The sequence below is a fragment of the Echiichthys vipera genome (assembly GCF_963691815.1).
Source record: "Echiichthys vipera genome assembly, chromosome: 22".
NCBI classification, from domain to species: Eukaryota; Metazoa; Chordata; class Actinopteri; order Perciformes; family Trachinidae; genus Echiichthys; species Echiichthys vipera.
In genome coordinates, this window is record NC_139847.1 from 7,647,516 (window position 1) to 7,666,647 (window position 19,132).

General features: G+C 40.9%; 2 protein-coding genes across 2 annotated transcripts; one reads left to right on the plus strand and one right to left on the minus strand.

Moving 5' to 3' along the window:
* Positions 1–113: 113 nt before the first annotated feature.
* ajuba (ajuba LIM protein) lies at positions 114–9,129 on the minus strand. Its single transcript, XM_083937093.1, has 8 exons — positions 6,518–9,129; positions 3,300–3,401; positions 3,085–3,152; positions 2,882–2,944; positions 1,376–1,506; positions 1,118–1,169; positions 779–847; positions 114–664 (listed from the first exon to the last, which is right to left on the minus strand). Exons 1-8 carry the CDS (start codon positions 8,073–8,075, stop codon positions 533–535), a joined length of 2,175 nt encoding a protein of 724 aa, XP_083793219.1. The 5' UTR covers positions 8,076–9,129; the 3' UTR covers positions 114–532.
* A 5,935-nt stretch (positions 9,130–15,064) lies between these two features.
* Positions 15,065–17,901, plus strand: mrpl52 (mitochondrial ribosomal protein L52). Its single transcript, XM_083937095.1, has 5 exons — positions 15,065–15,112; positions 16,251–16,320; positions 17,078–17,145; positions 17,395–17,459; positions 17,637–17,901. Exons 1-5 carry the CDS (start codon positions 15,079–15,081, stop codon positions 17,781–17,783), a joined length of 384 nt encoding a protein of 127 aa, XP_083793221.1. The 5' UTR covers positions 15,065–15,078; the 3' UTR covers positions 17,784–17,901.
* The last annotated feature ends 1,231 nt before the right edge of the window (positions 17,902–19,132 follow it).

Consider the following 19,132-nt stretch of genomic DNA (forward strand, 5'->3'; position numbering starts at 1 on the left):
TAAAAGTGCACAGGAAAATCTTTTGTTTGCTGAATTCGCGACCCAATACTTGTAAGCAGACTTCTCTGAACACAACTGGAAATATTTATTACAACATACAAAAATGACAGTAAAGTTTTTATCCCCAAATTGTACAGATTCATGTAACATCTCTTACAGTAAAGTCAAATTAAGTGCAAAATGTTTGCTAGCGATAATATATTTACAAAACAGTTTAGCAAAAATCCCTTGTTCTTCTACAGCAAACAGTAGCCACATTGGGGTAAAAAAAGCAGTAGTTTCTTTCCCGTTCCCTTATAACTATGGTACAGTAATAGTACAAGAAGTACAGCAGGCAGTACGTGAGACAAAAAGGGACTGATCCAAACACAAAAAAGAAAGTGAATCAGTGGAAATGTCTGAATATCAGCAGTTTCATCTTGAGAAGACAAAAAAAAAAGGATGCATGACCGAGCAAAAAAAAAGCACATTAGAGAATGACAGCATGTTAAGACCAGCTTTTCCCCCCCAAACATCCACAGGGCTGCATAGATCAGTGTGTGTTGTGAGGGGGAATGTTGTGTGTGGCGCACGCTCTGCTCATGTGACAGGAGTGGCAGAGGAGGTGAGAGTCCAGAGGGAAGCACTGCGAGCCGGGCTTATCTGAGAGCTGCTTATGGCACTCCTGAGGGGGGGAGAGAGAAAAAAAAATGCAGATAAGAGAGGAATGCACACAGGAAGTGAGGTCAGCCGTCAAGGAACTTCATAACAAAAGTCCGATCGGAATAAGCTCGCTCACCTCACAGTGGTAACACTCAAAGTGATAGTCCTTGTTCATAGACACGACCCTGAGGATCTCTTCACTGCCCTGAAACACAAGACAAAACTTTTGAGTTGCATGGGGGGAAAAAAAGTGTAAATCGTCACAAATGTGCCAGATAAATTGATTTTGAAATACTCACACAGTTGCACACTAGTTGTCAAAGTTTGCTTAGGTAAACTGTGTCAAAGTTTACAAAATAAAAACAATCTACCCCCACATAATGTTCAAGGTTACATGCAAGAAAACCCCTCCAGCCCAGCCAGCATGTGCACGGGAAACACACACACACACACACACACACACACTTTTATTCACCTCAGTAGGTAGGATGGGTTGTAAACAGGCGGCGCACTTCGGGGCAAAAGTCCTGCGGGACGACAGGAGAAAGTTTATTTAACGTGGTAACCAGCGGCTTTCACACAGTTGGGTAATGTCTCGGAGGGAAGCGGGACGGGTGACATCATTCAAATGTTACACGCCTCGTCACACCGATAAATGAAACCGCAGAGCCGCAGTACCAGGGTGCCTTCGAGCCAGTTCCTTTCGAAAAACAAAAGCATTTGAATGTCTCACTTGTTGTAGTCCGCCACGCAGTAGATGTTGCTGTGATGGTCCACGGTGAAAGGCACCCCGTCCAGAGCCTTGGAGCACACCACGCAGCGGAAACAGCTGGGATGGTACGCGTTCCCAAGAGCCTGCAGGATCTGAGAGGGAAGACCACGTTTTATTTAAGATAACTGGACCTGACTGTATCTAAGTATGCTTAAACATGGAGATCAAAATTAGAGAACAAGGTATAATCGTCAAATGTCAGACGTGAGTAACTTTCTTCTGAACCTTATTATTTCCGACTGCCCGTTGACAACTCAGCTACGAAAGATGATGCACATGCAGTTTATTGTCTCAAAACTTTTACACCTACTCGCTTTTTTTCGAGCGTTGATGTTTTAAGTTCTATAACTTGAATGTGGTCGAAGGCATTCGAGTGATGCAGCGAAGGAAGCCCGTGGATCACACGCACTCACTGTGAGCTTTCTATTTATATTATGGGTCTCAGTGTGGTTCAAATATGGTAAAAAAAAAAAAAAGGCTGATCACTTCAAAGCCTTATTTCTGTGTTTATTAAAAGAAAAAACACAAAGGCAAACATTCCACTGAAAATCCGCCGTGGGAACGCAAAGAGAAGCCAGCAAAAAGGACGTCACTGAATTTCTCTATTCTCTGAGGAGCCCTTGAAAGGGATTCTGGGAAACATGGGATGCAAGTACCTAAAAATGACACAGGGAGGGTCGAGGTTGAAGTATATTTTCTTTAGCTTAAGTCTTAAAAAGGTGCAAAACTGAAAAAGTGGGATTGTCATAAAAGCAGGTTGAGGTGCTCTATAAACACTGTGAAAGTATAAAAACATATTCAGAAACTGTGTCTTTTAACGAGCCGTCAGGACTTCTGTACAGGTGTGATGTCACAACTATACTAAAAACAGGCGCTACAGTGCTCTAACAGTCATTCCCTGACTGCAATGATGGTGCAGAGACGCAGAGAGAGCAGGTACTGAACACCCAGAAACACTGACCAATGAGAGCAGACTGGGCTGTTAAAGGGTCCAAGGAGACGCATTTTCCCTTAACCGCACAACTTTTGTATTGTTTTGTCCGACCATCCACACGCAGGCGGCGTTATCAGAGCCTGAAAACAGTATCTTTTGAAACTGGGTCCCGGAGTTGGAAGATTTGAAAACGTCCCCCCATAGCGTGGTCGCCTCGATGCTGAAATCACATACTATGTTCAACGGTTACGCTTAGTTGCAAGTTGCTAAGAAGGTCTGAAAAGTAGTTAAATCAAGCGAGAAAGTGCCCGCCTGTGAGTGCTTTGGGACGGGGAAGGGGCTCACAGCCGCATCCGCTGCTCGGTGAGGACACTAACTGCAGATTTGGAAACGTGGAGCATGTCAGACTAAAATACAAGTATGAAACTGAAAATAAGCATGATATGGGACCTTTAAATATTTAAAGGTATTTGTGCACCTCTTTATGTTCACACACTCACACACTCACTCACACACACACACACACCCCTCACCTGTTCGAGAATAAGGTGGCCACACACATTACACTTCTCAGCGGCAGCCTGGAATCCTGAAAACTGTAATTACAACAAAGAGATTACCATTAGACGAAAAGCAATCCTCTCAATATGTGGCTCTGTGTGTGTGTGTGTGTGTGTGTGTGTGTGTGAGAGAGAGAGAGATAGATGACAAAACACGCCTTGACCTCAACTCTTACCATGTAATCCTCTTTACAGTACACAGAGCCATTGACATTGTAGAAGTCCTTGTTTCTCAGGGTGCGTCCTGCAGAGGGGGAGGAGAGACGTTTGACTCAGCCGGATCATTTTAACAGCAAATGAGTTTGGAAGAGGAGTCAGTGATAGAAAATTCATTACGCTTAAATGCTTGTCATTGTTGTGTCTGTGAGATTAGGAGGGGGGGGGTACTCACCACAGGACACACAGGTGAAGCAGCGTGTGTGATAGAGGCTATCCAGAGCCTGACAGGCATTATCCGCCCCGTACACGCCTTTCCCACACTTTACACAGGTTCCTGTCAGCACAGCGGGGGGGAAAACGGACACAAACACGCATTTTAAGTCGAGAGTAATCGCCCGGCGGCTCTTAACACTTTGTTTACGACGCATTCCAGGAGGATGTGTCTGAAATCCAACTCCACACAAAGTGTCAACACTTGTAAATCCTCTCGTTCGCACCACCTAGAGGATTTTCACACAGTTTCCAAAACCCAGTTAGCCATGCCAGTCTGTTTGCTCATCCACTCAAGTGTCTCTCTGTCGAAGCTCTGTTATTAAAAAAGGGGAAACTCCACCGGATCTGACTTCTTTTCTTGTGCGTTTGTGGCTTGGTTGGTACAGAAAATAAACGGCTCCTTCTTCAGGAGCTTTTTGCAGTTAAGACTTCCCTTTAAATTTGACTTTAAACCCCCACAATTGCACCAATTTAGAGATTAAATGAGATTGCAGTTTTTTCTGCCTGATGTTCGGAGCCTTGAACGACCTCAGGAAACAAAAATTGGTAAATTGCAAACATTATCACCTTTAGTGCTTCCTTCAGATCATTATCTAATGGACCATAACTGTTTTTTAATGTTTAAATGCCACATTAACCAAGCAACAAACACATCCTCCTCATTCTTTTCAGTTTGGTGTCAGTATAAAAACTCCACTGTGTGTGTTACAGAATACAGTTTAGCCTTAAGTACACGTTCAGCCCCGGTCCGGGCCCTGAATGTAAAGTGGAAAAGTGGTGTGGTGGTCCGAGCTCCAGCGTTTCTGTGATCTATTTAAGGATCTGCCTGCCTTTTTCTTTTCCTTTCTAATGTGGCTGAGGGAGTGCCACACAAATGGAGAATTCCTACACTCTTTGGACGGTCCTCTCGATATTTAGGAACAGGCACAAGTCTCTGCCAAAGCCAGAAAACCAAAGAAAAGAGGGCCCAAGACTCAAACTCCAGGCTTTAGATTTAATGTCTGAGGTGGCTTCAAGTAGAAAATAGAGAGAAACTGATCTAAAATATAAAAATGTAATTATTTATGCATTTGTCCTCCTTTTTGTACTTTAACGCAGAACACAAAGACATATTACCTGAGTAGTTGTGTGTGTACTCTGACACTAGCTCTATATATTATGCGTTTATGGGGCAATATTTTCCATTTTTACTTCTTTTCATGTTAACTGAAGCCATACACTTTGATACAGGTGTGTGTGTGTGTGTGTGTGTGTGTGTGTGTGTGTGTGTGTGTGTGTGTGTGTGTGTGTGTGTGTGTGTGTGTGTGTGTGTCTGCTGATCTCCAGAGCGTCTGTCTTCACGGCTCAGAGGTTTTGATTTCTTTCTTCCTAACGGCTGAGAGGGGAATACAGTATTGTATGTCCCCTCGGGGCACACATACCTGAGCAGAAAAACAGGCTACAGCACACCGCTACCGCACACGCCAAGGCAGCATTACACACACCAGGACACACGCATGACTCACACACACACACACACACACACACACAAACACAGCGTTACTGTGGCCTGAAGTCACTCGGGGGAGAAACACACCCTGCCCCAGAGAAACAATACAGTGGAGATTAAAATTAGAGGCCAAAGTATTAATACTAAATTTCTTCTGAAATACTTTTTTTTTTTTATAGTTCAGAATTTGATTGAATATCAGCTGTGACTATACCACTGCAGCACTAGCATGTTTTTTTTTTTAAATAACCAAGGCACGTCAACAAAAACCACTTATTTTGTGAGAAAAACAGTGAGCAAAATGATTTGCATTCACCCTGAACGAGAAGCCCAACTCCTGCTGCAGAAGACATCCCCCAAACCATGACATGACACTAAAGTTCAATTTATTTGGGTCTCATGGGATCAGTGTTGGACCTGGAACAAATGAAACCCAAAGTGTCTAAAGAAGTCGGTTAAATGTGGAGGATGAAGTGTCAGAGTCCAGATCTAAACCCCATAGGGAATCTCTTGAAAATCCTCAGTAACAAAGTAACGTCTAAGAAACCCACTACAGTTACTGAACTGTGGAAGAGAATAAATCGACCAAGATCAAACCAGAGCAGTGTGAGAAACTAGTGATCACAAAATAAAGGTTTTTGTTGAAGTGCATTGGTTATTTAAAAAAAACATGCTAGTACAGCAGAGGTATAGGCACAGTGAATATACTATCACATCATAAACAGTAAAAAAAAAACTATATTTCAGAATAAATCAGGTTTTAATACTTTGTTCTCTAATGATGATCCACACACACACACACACACACACACACACACACACACACACACACACACACACACACACACACACACACACACACACACACACACACACACACACACACACACACACACACACACACACACACACACACACACACACACACACACACACACACACACACACACACACACACACACACACACACACACACACGGCCCTAATCTTGTGTGACTCACAGTCATAGTCGGAGCTGTGTTTATATGCAACCATGTAATTTGTGTTTAAGCGTTACAGCAGAATGTTGCACTTTAATGTCCGTGTAGCTCCGCTGCGTTAGCCCCCTCCGTGTGCACCACACCGCTGCAAATTGCAAAAACGCCTGCCCTGAAACGTCAGCTGACTTCGCCTGATGTGTTGCCTACAGGTGTGAACCTGAATGAGTGTATACATATCTGCCCTACATTTCTTCTTTCTCTCCTTTCTTCTCTTCAGCCAAAACACCTACTTGTCTGGATCAGTTCTTCCTTTTATGCTCTGCCTGCTGCAATCCTGCGTGTCTCTGCAGGCTCCTCCAAAAAATAGGTACCATCCATCCGTACACTCTTTCAACTATTAATCTGTCCATCCACCCGTGCATTCATCCGTCCATCCAACCCTTTCATTTAGAGAGAAACCTGTGATCTGACACCAGGCGGCGAGGAGGACAATAATAACACACCTGAGGGGCGGATGCTGGGGATGGACGCGTTTGGATACTGTGCGTAAAAAGTGACGCTACTGGCTCGAAATTAGGGAGGTGGTTTTACAATTTGTGTTTAAATGCAGCTGTGTTTAACTTCCTGGCTCTCCTCACTTTCCTCTTTTCACCGTGTATCCCTCAAGCACACACACACACACACACACAGTTACAAAAAAGTTCTCACCAAAGAACTCCTGGCGGTTCTCCCCGGCTCCGACTCCTGGATCCTCCTGAGGTTTGGCCGGTCCTCCGGCAGAGCAGGGCCCCAGTGTTGCCGTGCTCGGTTTCGACAGAGCCGTCAGGGCCGTCAGGGCCAGAGACTGCTCTTTCAGCATCAGGCCCCCCATGAGCTCCCCACCTGCCAGAGCAGCATCTCTCAGGAGAAGCCGGGTGAGCTCCTCCTGGTACCGGGTACCAGGCAGGTCTGAGTACCGGGCCCTGTCTCCCATCACGAGCCCCTCTTTGCCTCTCACTCCCGCCTGTTGCTCTTCCCACCACTCCGGGCCGGCCTGGTAGCAAGCTGCGGCTGGACTCCCAACCGCAGGTGGGTATGAGTGTCGGCTATCGTGCGGCCCTGGACGCATCCCCCCCTCCAGGTACTGATTCCAGGCCTCCACGGGGGTCACCCCAGCTCGGCCCTGGGCTCCGTAACCAGCCGCAGAGCCCCCTGTCTGCATGGAGGGGGACTGTTGCTGCGGGGGGAGGCCTCCAGAGGCCGAGTAGCGAGAGTCGTAGCCCAGGCTGATGCCACTGGTCCGGTTGCTGCTGCAGCGGCTCCCCATGGGGCTCCCTCCGCCGCCGCCACTGGCTGTGCTGGAGGCGAAGCTGGACCTGGGGCTGACCAGCACCGACTCCTGGAGGCTGAACGACGAACATGGGCTCAGGGTAGGACCCGGCGGGTAGAAGAAGCCTCCCCCTACACCTCCTCCGGTCACATCAGAGGAGCGATGCGGCGGATGAGAGAGGGACGCGGGTCTAGTGCTCTCCCACAGCTCGCTGCCCGTGCTCAGGCGTTTGTAGAACAGAGCCTCCTGCAGAGACAGTCGCTTGTGCCTCTCATGCTCCGAGAGGTAGCCGGGTTCCGCCAGGCCTCCTCCTCCACCACCACCACCACCACCTCTGGGAGCCGACCCATACCCCGCGGAGGCAGGGTACGGTGGCGGGGCAGAGAGAGGTGGCGGCTGGGATAGGAGCTGCTGCCTCCGGACCAGCTGCTGGAGCTCCAGGGAGTACCGCCGCTGGTTGAGGGACGCCTTGGAGCCGGGGTCGCACTCTGGGCCCAGGCCGGACTCCCGCCTCAGGTGGGAGTCCACGCCTTCGCCCAGGTAACAGGAAGCTCGCTGCTGGGGTGAGCGACGCCTCAGAGGTGCCAAGGTGGAGGGGTGAAGCGGCGGCTCTCCATCTTGAGGTACGGCACCCACCGTGGAGGAACATGGCGGTGGGGTGAGGAGCTGAGAGGGAGGTATCCCCACCCCTCCTCCCGCTGCTCTCCCACTGGCTGGAACACATGCATCGTTTGCGGTTGCAGAGGCAAGCGAGAACTGGCCGGGTCTGGAGGGCGAGGCAGCCGCGGAGCCGGGAGCCGGTGGCAGACCGCCGCCGCCCCCGGAGATGCCAGCGTTGGCGTTGCTGTTGTTCGAGTTGTTGGCAGAGTCGTGTTTCTTCTTTGAACTGTTGAATTTCACGCTGCCAGAGTCCGTTAACTTTAACTTCTCCAATAACTTGCTTATGGGCCTGTCCATGATGGAGCCTCTGTCGTTGTTTTGACCTTTAAAAGTCAAATTTATCTTGTTTTAAATTACAGATTAATGTGCTCAAATACAGTGTGGGCTCGATTATAACGGCACAACAAAAGATGGTCAAGTAAAATCTACACTTTTCACCCTTCAGATGAAATCCTCACTAAACTGGCTTTGAAACTAGCACAAAGCGTATATACACACACACAGAATAAATACAAAAGAGATAAATAAGGCCTTTAAGACATCTCAGGCTGTAGTTACATGACTTAAGTCCTCTGGGTCATCTGGTTTGCCCTCATGTGGAAACCCCACAGGCACAGGTAGACTGAGAATCCATCGGCTTATGAGACAATCACCAAACAGTTCAAGTCAACGCAGCCCAGGAAATAAGAGACACATACATCCAGGACACTTTGGAGTGACCTATGGTCGCGGAGGGCCTCCTTTGTGGACCCTCATGCGGCTCCACATCTGCATCTTCACCGTAAGTCTCAAATCAACTCGTGGGGGATCCAGTGCGGCGTGTTGGCGTCTCTCCTTTTTGTTGAATTGTCCTTTTTTTTGGGTTGTTTTTAAAGAAACACAAAGCGGAGAGAGGTTCAGCGGGATGCAGCGGGCTGTGTCACCGCTTCATGTGGGCTCCAGTGTGGACAGGAAAGTAAATCCGTTGGTGCACAGATGAGTCCACTTCTTCCATTCATCTCAGGGCGAAATGTGCTCGGGTGGAAAATAAGAATAACGTTGTTTAAGTTGAAGTAGGGGAAACACACACAAGGCACTCGCCGGACTCCTCAGCGCGTCCGTGCAGCCGCCGGAGCTCGGCTGCTTTTATCATTCCCGTTTTTTTTTTTTCAAAGAGGAGAAATCCCGTCCTGGAGATCCCGAGAAGTTTTGGAGAGAGACCGAAGGAAACGCACCGGTGCGTCCTCACAGTAACGTCCCGGCGGAGCGGCGCTAGAATAAACGAGTGGCTCCGGATAAATAAAATCCCTCCCCGTGTGCATTGCACGGTCGACAACTTTGTTTCTTTCTTTCTTCCCCCTAAATAATTACTTACCTCCCCCCTCTTCTTTTTTTTCTCTTTTACAAGTGTCGATCCACCTACGGTGCAGGAAACTAGCTCCGGTTACAGCTTTTCAAAATAAACGCCCTACCGGTAACTGTTGCATTCAAACGAAACAAAATCACAAAACGCTTCGTGGTGCAGCTTTGCTTTCGTTTCACGTGTATTTTATTTTTCTGCTGATTAATATTTAGACACAGTTTTATAGTTGGAGGCTGCATGGACGTATTGTGAGCTAATGGACCCCCGGGCTCAGACATGTTAGAGGCCCCCCCCCACACCCGAATTCAAAGAGTCCTTTTAGTTGTTTTGTAGTCATTTTGTGTTTGTTTGTGGTCAATGTGCACGTATTTTTAAACGGTTTTCTATGTGATCATTTTTGTTTTCTGATATGTGGTTGTTTTGTATGACTTTGTTATTGTTTTGCATCTATTTTCAGACATTTTATGTTTCTATAAACATAAAACCTGTTCTCTCTGTGGTCATTTTACATCTATATTGAATCATTTTAGGTGTCTTTGTCGTAATTTTGTGTTTCTATGTGGTCGTTTTGTGTCTATTTTCAGTTCTTAAGCATCTATCCATGGTCATTTTGCAGCACTTTAGTATTTTTTGTCTCTTTGCAATCATTTTTGTAATCATTTTGCGGGTCTTTGTCATCACTTTTTTGTCTCTATGTGGTCGCTTTGTTTCTATTTTCAGTGATTTAGCATCTATCTATTGTCATTTTGCATCCCCATGGAATTTATTTTGTCTCTATGTGGTCGTTTTCTGTCTATTTCCAGTCATTTAGCATCTCTCCGTGTTAGTTTTGCATGCCTATAGTCATTTTTTGTCTCCCTGTGGTCATTTTTAGTCATTTTGCGTGTCTTTGTTGTCATTTTTTGTCTCTATGTGGCATTTTTGTCTCTATGTGCTTGTTTTGTGTCTATTTTCAGTCATTTAGCATCCCTATAGTCATTTTTGTTGTCTCTCTGTGATCATTTTTAATCATTGTTGCGTGTCTTTGGCGTCATTTTCTGTCTCTATGTGATCATTTTGTGTCTATTTTCAGTCATTTTGCATTGTTTTTGGTGTTTTTTTCACGAGTCCCTGCGGGTCCATGGGTGGATGCCAGATGGTCACTTTGAAAGCAGGATTATATGTTGCTTTTATTTTGAAGGCCGAATCACTACTTCTCGCTGTGGCGGTTGGTGCAGCTTGACGCGTCACTGCTCCTTTATCAGCGGCGGCTCGTTTCCCCCACAGGCCGGAACACCTTTCCTCCAGCCATGGCTGTTTCGTCATTCATACGCAAAACTCCCCCAGAGAGGATGTACCCCCCCCCCCCCCCCACACACACACACACCCCGACCTGCTCTTTGCAACACAATAATAATAATAAAATAAGAAATATGCTTTGATGTTTCTCTTTCTTCTAGTCTGGGGTTAAAAAATAAACTTATGTCCACTCACTAGATTTCTCTGGAGGCTTTCAGCCACAGGGCCTTAACTTAACAACTGAAACCATTAAAAATAAATATGTTTTTACCATTTAAAGAATATATTTTAAGGCGTGACAAGTATGTGGGTGGAGGAAGTATTCATATATGTTACCACACCTTTAAAAACTCTGCTGCAAGTTAAAGTTATAAGTCATTAGTCATAAGAAAAGAAAAAAAAAATAAAATATATAAAAAAAATAAATACAAGAAAATAAATAAATATAAATACAAATAAAAACAACAAATTAAATATAAGAAATGCAAGAAGAAATTAAGAAAATATTTTAAAAATATATAAATAAAAACATAAGAAAACAAAATATTAAAATATAAAATATACAGGAAAAAATATAAGACAATATAAAAAATAAATACTGGAAAAAAAGAGAAAATGTTTGAAAAATAAATCACTATGAATAAAAGCATAAGAAAATTAAATTAAAATATAAAAATACAAGAAATACAAGAAAAAATCTAAATCTAAATATATATATAAATAAAACATAAGAAAATAAAATATACGAAATACAAGGAAAATTCTAAGAAACAAGTCTAAGAAATATATATATATAAATAACACATAATAAAATAAAGTATAAGAAATACAAGAAAAAATCTAAGAAGATCTAAATATATATACATATATATATATATATATATATATATATATATATATATATATATATATATATATATATATATATATATATATAAAACATATAGAAAATGACTTTTGACCTAGTGTTTGGTTAAAATGGTCCATGCTGGTGATGGATTGTTAAAGGCCATGGACTCAATATGTCAGTACTTATAAAAATCCATCTTACCCTCTAGTTGACGGTACTGGGTGATACTTGGTGATATCAGACAACAGTCGGCCCACAAAGAAGCCCGAATGAAGAGCTGTGGACGTGGGGAGGGGCCCTGGATGATATATGTGCAGGGTCCAGGATTCTGCACTACGCCCCTGATTATGACTGAGCACTTGGACACAGATGTTTTCATGTGGCTGTGGTTTGGCACGAGTTTAAACGCTGAACTGACCACCGAGCCAAACCACCACTATAAACAATTCTGTTTTCAGAAAAGCCATGATTTTGTTTTCCTCATAGAACCGTAACCCCCCGAATCACAACCAAAACAAAGCCTGTGTGCTGCTTTCTCCATAATGAGTCCTGTTGTGTGCAGCTAACTTTAATGTTTTAAACCAAGTCACCAGGTAAAGTAACTTCAGTACTGACTTTAAAGGTTATGTTATTTTAAGGACTACTTTATACTTTCTGGACAAATTTAATATGAGAAACGCCTGTTTTTAAAGCTTAATCTACCTAACAGCATAAGATGTTAAATAATAATAATAATAATTAATAATAATAATGATACTACTACTACTACTACTACTACTACTACTACTATAATAATAATAATAATATTAATGATAATAATAATAATAATAATAATGATAGTACTACTACTACTACTACTACTACTACTACTATAATAATAATAATAATAATAATAATAATAGTAATAGTAATACAAATGCTATATATAACAAAGTGGAAGGGGCATAATATGTATTCAATGGAGGACTAAACATGACTTAAGTCTGAATAAATAAATAAATAAATGTATAAATAATTGAAGGAATAAATAAATGCATGAATACATGTATAAATAAATAATTAATAAAATGATGACCTACATTTATTTATTTCTGTATTTCTGTGTATATATGTTAATGAGATTAATTAATTTTTTAAGTTATTATTATTATTAGTTATTTATTTATACATTTATTTCTGTTTTTAGTTATTTGTGCATTTTTTTATTTATACATTTATGTATTTATTTATACATTTATTTGTGCATTTATTTATTGTGACTTAAGTCATGTTTCTTTCTCCCTAGTATGCTCCTTATTATAAGCAACATTTAAAATGCATGACTTTTACAAGTAATGGAGTGTTATCATGGTGGTTTTTACTACTTTCAGTTTAATTAGATATCTGTTTGCTGTTTCAAACACTTACACTCGCTTTTAATCCACATTTCAGTCAAAACTCCGTCGTTTAGGCAACGGCTCTACTTTATTGTACCACCAGCCTGTGGAATGCGCGGAGGGACACGGCGCGGTGAGGCGGCGGGTGAATTTTTTCGGCGTGTCTGAGTTCTCCAAGGAGGATCCAGGGTAAACATCCCGCTACTATTGCAGGGCTGGCCGGCATTAGTCAGTGCCGACTCCGGCCGTTTGTGTCAGTTAACGGCCGCAGCAGAAACACACCCAGGCCTGATAGAGGGGAGGGTTTGTCCCTGGCGTGTTTAAATAGAGCCTGTCTGCCCTCCGCCCGGAGCCCCCTCCACACGGAGCCTTTCATGGCCCCTGCGGTTCACCGGAGTCCCTGCAGCAGCTTCTGCAGACTTCACCTCACAGGCTGCGAGTGGGAACTTGCCCTGAAAAGCTAACAGAGAAATTCTTCTGGGCTTAGAAGCGGAGCACTTCATACAAAAACAATACTTTGAACAGCTGCGGCTGTGTGCTGTCTGCATTTCTTCTTTACACGGTCATATTTCCAGTTAAATAGGCTGCATGAACAAGTCCTACGTCCTCTACCATGGGTATATCAGTCCTTCACAGAGGTGGAAGAACAACTCTTTTACTTAAAGAGTACTTTAAACCACAAAAACTAGATACAAAAAGATTGAAACTAGATGCAAAATGACAAAAACTAGATGCAAAACTACTAAAACAGATACAAATTGACTAAAAATAGATGCGAATTGGCTTTAACTAGATGCAAAATGACTTAAACTAGATGCAAAATGACTGAAGGTAGATGCAAATTGACTAAAACTTGATGCAAAATGACTGAAAGTAGATAAAAAATGACTAAAAGTAGATGCAAAACTACTAAAACCAGATGTAAAATGACTAAAACTAGATGCAAATTTACTAAAACTAGATTTAATATTACTAAAACTAGATGCAAATGTACTAAAACTAGATGTAAAATGACTAAAAATAGACGCAAAATGACTAAAAATAGATGCAAATTGACTAAAAATAGATGCATAATGACTGAAAGTAGATGCAAAATGACTAAAACAAGATGGAAAACTAAAAATAGATGCAAAACTGCTAATAATAGATGAAAAATAACCAAATATCGATGAAAAGTGACTGCAAAGTATAAGTAGTATAATATTTCACTGTAGAAATATTCTCACATACTCACAAAATAATTAGGGAGGAAACAAAGATAAAAAAAACTACTTTTCTGTTTTCTAAAGTAGTTTTTCTCTCACATTTTTCTCAAATTTAACCATTTTCTTGTGGTAACTTGGGTGTCGTGGCCTCTTCAGACGTCTAAAAACCTTTAAAGAAGATTGACATCACATCGTTTAAAGGGGTGAAAAAAGCTCTCGAGCTGAGATAACCCCGATGACATCACTCTGACATCATCGGGGGACGTTTGCTCAGACTTGATGAAGCACCTTCACAGCCTCAGGATACGCCATACATCTGTTTTCACGTGCTGGAGAGTTTCCCCCTCATGACGAGTCACTTGACTTTGACATGTAAAACCTCTTTTGACGTGTTAATGAAATCTCTAATGGCTTCTTCCCTTTTCACTTCAGCCCAAACAAAATGTTTACAGGGAAAAAAAGTTATGTGCCTTACACTAAAAAAGTTGACTAAACTAGATGCAAAATGACTAAAAATAGATGCAAAATTACTATAAATAGATGCAAAATTACTAAAAACAAGACGCAAAATGACTAAAACTAGATGCAAAATTACTAAAGATAGATGCAAAATGACTTAAAATAGATGCAAAATGACTAAAACTAGATGCAAAATGACTTAAAATAGATGCAAAATGACAAAAACTAGATGAAAAAATGACTAATTTAGTTATGTTGTTGTTTTTATTTTTAAAGATAGTTTTGGTTAACCACTTTACTTTAATGCTATTAGCATTGATGCCATGTGTCTACATTTACTAACTTTATGCTTAAAATCTCAGTCGTGTTACTCATGAGGTAATTGTCATTAAAAAAAACTACGTAAAAAATAAATTTACTGGCCTGTGACTGACCATTGCACATTTTAAGTAGTTAAGCGGCTTTTGTTTCATGTCTGTAATTTTGTGTTTTAAAGTCTTTTTAATTGTATTTCCATTGGTATTTATTTTTCGCTTACTCATTTTACTGTGTGGGTCTTATTATAACAATCACATGAAACACTTTTAAAGGTGCTATATCAAATAAACGGATTATTATTATTATTAAAAACGTATGTTATTAGATTCAGGACTGAAAAACAGAATGAAAGTTTAATTTTGAACATTTACAATGGTCCATTTATGTCAGAGCTGTATTTTCCTACGTTCTCCGGTCCAGTGAAGGCATCTTTGGCGCCTCCTGGTGGTCGCCACGGAGACGCGCAGACAACATGGCGGCCCCCGTGAGGACACTGTGCTGCTCAGGTGAGACAGAGGTTATTCACTCGCTGTTTCGTGTGTGAGACTCGATAAAATCTCAGAGTTTTTTCTGTAAACGCTTTAAATATCTTCTTGAATTTGAAACAGCTGCCATTTTAAAAACAACCGTAAATCCAGTGACGACGAGTATCAAGCTAACGATGAAGCTAACGAGGATGCTAACAGCTCTGTAGTTCAAGCTGTCTAACGTCAGTAAAGTTGCTGCTTCTGTCACTGACACTGATGCACGGACAGATTACTGACTCACAAACTGTTGCTAAGATAAAACAACACAAAGAGCCGCTGAATGACTGAAAGTAGACGCAAAACCTTCAAAAACATACAAGTAAACCAACATTTCAACTACAAATGACACAAAATCACTACAAGGAGATGCAAGACGACACAAAAAACTTTAAAACAAGAACAACGACACAAAAAGACCCCATATTAAAAGTCAAACTACTTTAGATACAGAGCTATTAAACTAGGTGCAAAACTTCTAAAAGTAGATGCAAAATGGCTAAAACTGGATGCAAAACGACTAGAGATAGATGCAAAATGGCTAAAACTGGATGCAAGACTACTAAAAATTGATACAAAACTTCTAAAACTAGGTACAAAACCTCTAAAAGTAGATGCAAAACGACTAAAATTGGATGCAAAACTACTAATAATTGATACAGAACTTCTAAAACTAGGTACAAAAGCTCTAAAAGTAGATGCAAAACGACTAAAACTGGATGCAAAACTACTAATAATTGATACCGAACTTCTAAAACTAGGTACAAAACCTCTAAAAGTAGATGCAAAACGACTAAAATTGATACAAAACTGCCAAATATGCAAAACTAGTGTAAATAGATACAAAATGACTAAAAATAGATATAAAGCATCTAAACCTTGTTGCAGAATGATTCAAATGGATGCAACACTACTGATAATAAATGCAAAATAACTAAACGTGAATAAAAAGGATGAAAAATTACGATATGGAGACACAGAAAGTAGAGTTTGGGTGTCTTGGTGTAGTCAGGGTGGGGGCCAGTGCCTGGGGCCCGTTGTCTCACTGAGGAGAGTAACACCATGTTTGTATCTGTGTCCGATCATCGTGGAGACGTGACTCGTTTCTTGTTGTTTGCAGTGTTGAGGCTCTCCAGCAGACAGTTCAGCACAACATGTGGAGTTCAGGGTGGAGAGAAATGGAGGAAAGAGTAAGTTCACTCTTCACACACTGATGTCCACCTCTTACTGACAATTTATACACAAAAAGTGAGTTTGCACAGACCGACATGTGAGTTGCTGTACCTCAAAGTGGCATTAGACATTTTGGCCCCAGGGTGCTGGTATTGTGCACGCTGACTCGCTGCCATGGCACTTTATTCATTTGATTAGAAAATCACATTTAAGAAGAAAGACACACACACTCCAGGTCTTATTATCGTACATTCCTGCACCATAAACTATATTAATGTAAATTTCATATAATTTCTGTCTGTACAGCGTCTTTCTGCACTGTTTTTGCTGCTGTTTGGGTTTTGTTCGGTGTGTACTACCACCCTATGTGCCCTTGAATTGCCTCTCGAGGACAAATAAAGTGTCTTGAATTGAATTGAGCTAGTGCTTACATTAAAAAGTAAAAAGTAACACAAAGAACGCCCTGAGGTTCATTTTCCCTGTGGTCCCAAGACTTAATGCAACTGAGCCACCGTTAACAAAATTAGGTTCATCTTTGTTTTTCCTGCTTTAAACTAAAAAAATTCACATTCGCTGAATTTCTTTCACAACAAAAAGTTAAAGAATAGACTTCTCTTGTAACGTGATTTTAAATATGTATGTATTCGTAGAAATGTGTACTTTACCACAGCTGTGACGTGCTGGAAAACCTTTTAAAGGGGCCTTGAAACGGGCTCTAATTTGACCGTGGAAAGGTTTTCTAACCCTGTTCATAACTTGTGTGTTTGCTGGCAGACATGGACTTTCCCGAAGCGGCACAGAATACGGTCCTCTGACGGATCTGCCTGATTGGTCCTTTGCAGGTATTGTTTCTTTTTACTTTTATTTGTGTGTGTGTGTGTGTGTGTGTGTGTGTGTGTGTGTGTGTGTGTGTGTGTGGAGATATGTTTTCTGTTCTAAAGCAACAGAAGCAGAATTCAGAGCTCTTATCAGCAGTGATTCACACTCTTTGTTTTGATGTAGAGACACTGAGTTCACTTGACTTTGATCTTACTGTCGTAGCACATTTAGTCATTTATTTTGTGTGTTTTCTTTCTCGTGTATCTGGGCAGATGGGAGACCAGCACCTCCAATAAAGGGACAGCTGAGAAGGAAACAAGAGAGGGAAGTTCTCACTGTGAGTATCAGACAGTTTCACATATTCTTTAAAAGCATCTTTTTACGAATACGAAGACTTTATTGTCCACAGTGTGGCGCTCTGTTCCACTGTCTGGAGGACTTCTCAGTCTGCTTTATTGCTCTTTCTGTTTCTTTTACATGCTTTTGTCTGTAACCGTGGCGTTCTTTCTCCCAGAGACGCATCGTGATGCTGAGCTCGGAGGTGGACAGAGGAATCGAGGCTTGGAGTGAAAAACAGGAAGAAGCCAAAAGAATGGAGGAGCACAGGAAGTCTCTTTTATTCAAACCGAAAGGGAAGTTGTTAATGAAGAAAAAGACCTAAACATTGCAAACATCTTCTCATCGTAATCGTCCGTATTCTCAGCCGATATGTTGATATCAGTATTTATGAGGAATTGTGTTGTTTTTCTTGCAATAAATGTTTTGATTTAAGCTTTAAAAATGAATGTGTTTTGAGCGTGAGGTCATTTTATAGATATAATTCTACGTCAGTGCCTCTCAGCTTCCACTAGAATGCAGCATTTCTCCGTTTGTAAGGCGGCGTGAAGGCTCTGACGCCATTTTGTCCAGAGTTTGGGCTCAGAGAGGAGTTTGTTGGGTGGGCAGATGAAGGGAGGAGCTGCTGAACATAAAGTAGCTCTGATTCAGAAACTTGTGAGTGTGTGTGTGTGCATGTGTGTGCGTGTGTGTGTGGTTCACACCTTGGCATGTTGTAGTTACCCAATGTTATTACTCGAAATACGTGATGAAGGTTCAGTCAGGCCCACCCCGGCATAACAGCTTAGTGCAGTTTAAGTGCAGAGCCAATAAAAAGGAAACCTTAAATGACAGCATCACCAGGACAACTCACTATTTACACGGTTTTATTAGCGAATAAAAAGAACGTATGGAGCCAGAGGAGCGCCATAAAAAAGGAATTAATCTGTAAAAGAATAAGAGAAATGTGGCAATATAAAGAGGCATAAATAAGTATATTAAAGAGTTTAGAAATATAAAGATAAATAAAACAAATGTGAAAATGTAGAGATAAGAAAATGATAAGCAACAGTGATTGAAAAAAAATATTTCTATATAAGTGAAATAATGAGAAATAAAAACAACAAATTTATGACATTTAAAAAAAATTTAAGAGAAAAGAGACAGAAATTGAAATATAAATGATATAAACAGAAATGTGAAAATAAATGCTCATTCTTTTATATTTATATATTTGTATTTATTGTTTATTTAAATAAATATAAGAAAAAATATAAGGATAAAAATAAATGCATGACAAAAATAAAAATGAAATGGAAAAGTATATGTAAAAAAATAAATGTAAATGCTTATTCTGTCATATTTTACGTATTTATTTAAATTTACATAAGGAGAAATAAAATGATAAAAAAATGCATGACATCAAAATAAATAAAAGTGTAGAGAAGAGTATTTAAATTCAAAAATGTATAAAAAATATAAACAGAAATGTGACAAATGTAAACGCTTATTCTTTTATATTTTATATAATTGTATTTGTTTATTTTTGAATTACCAAAAGGAGAAATAAAAGTATAACAATAATTCCCAACATCGAAATAAATTAAAAAATGTACAGAAAATCGAAATTTATATGTTAAAATATATATAATTAAAAAACATAAATATATACAGACTAACAAGTGTTAAAATAAA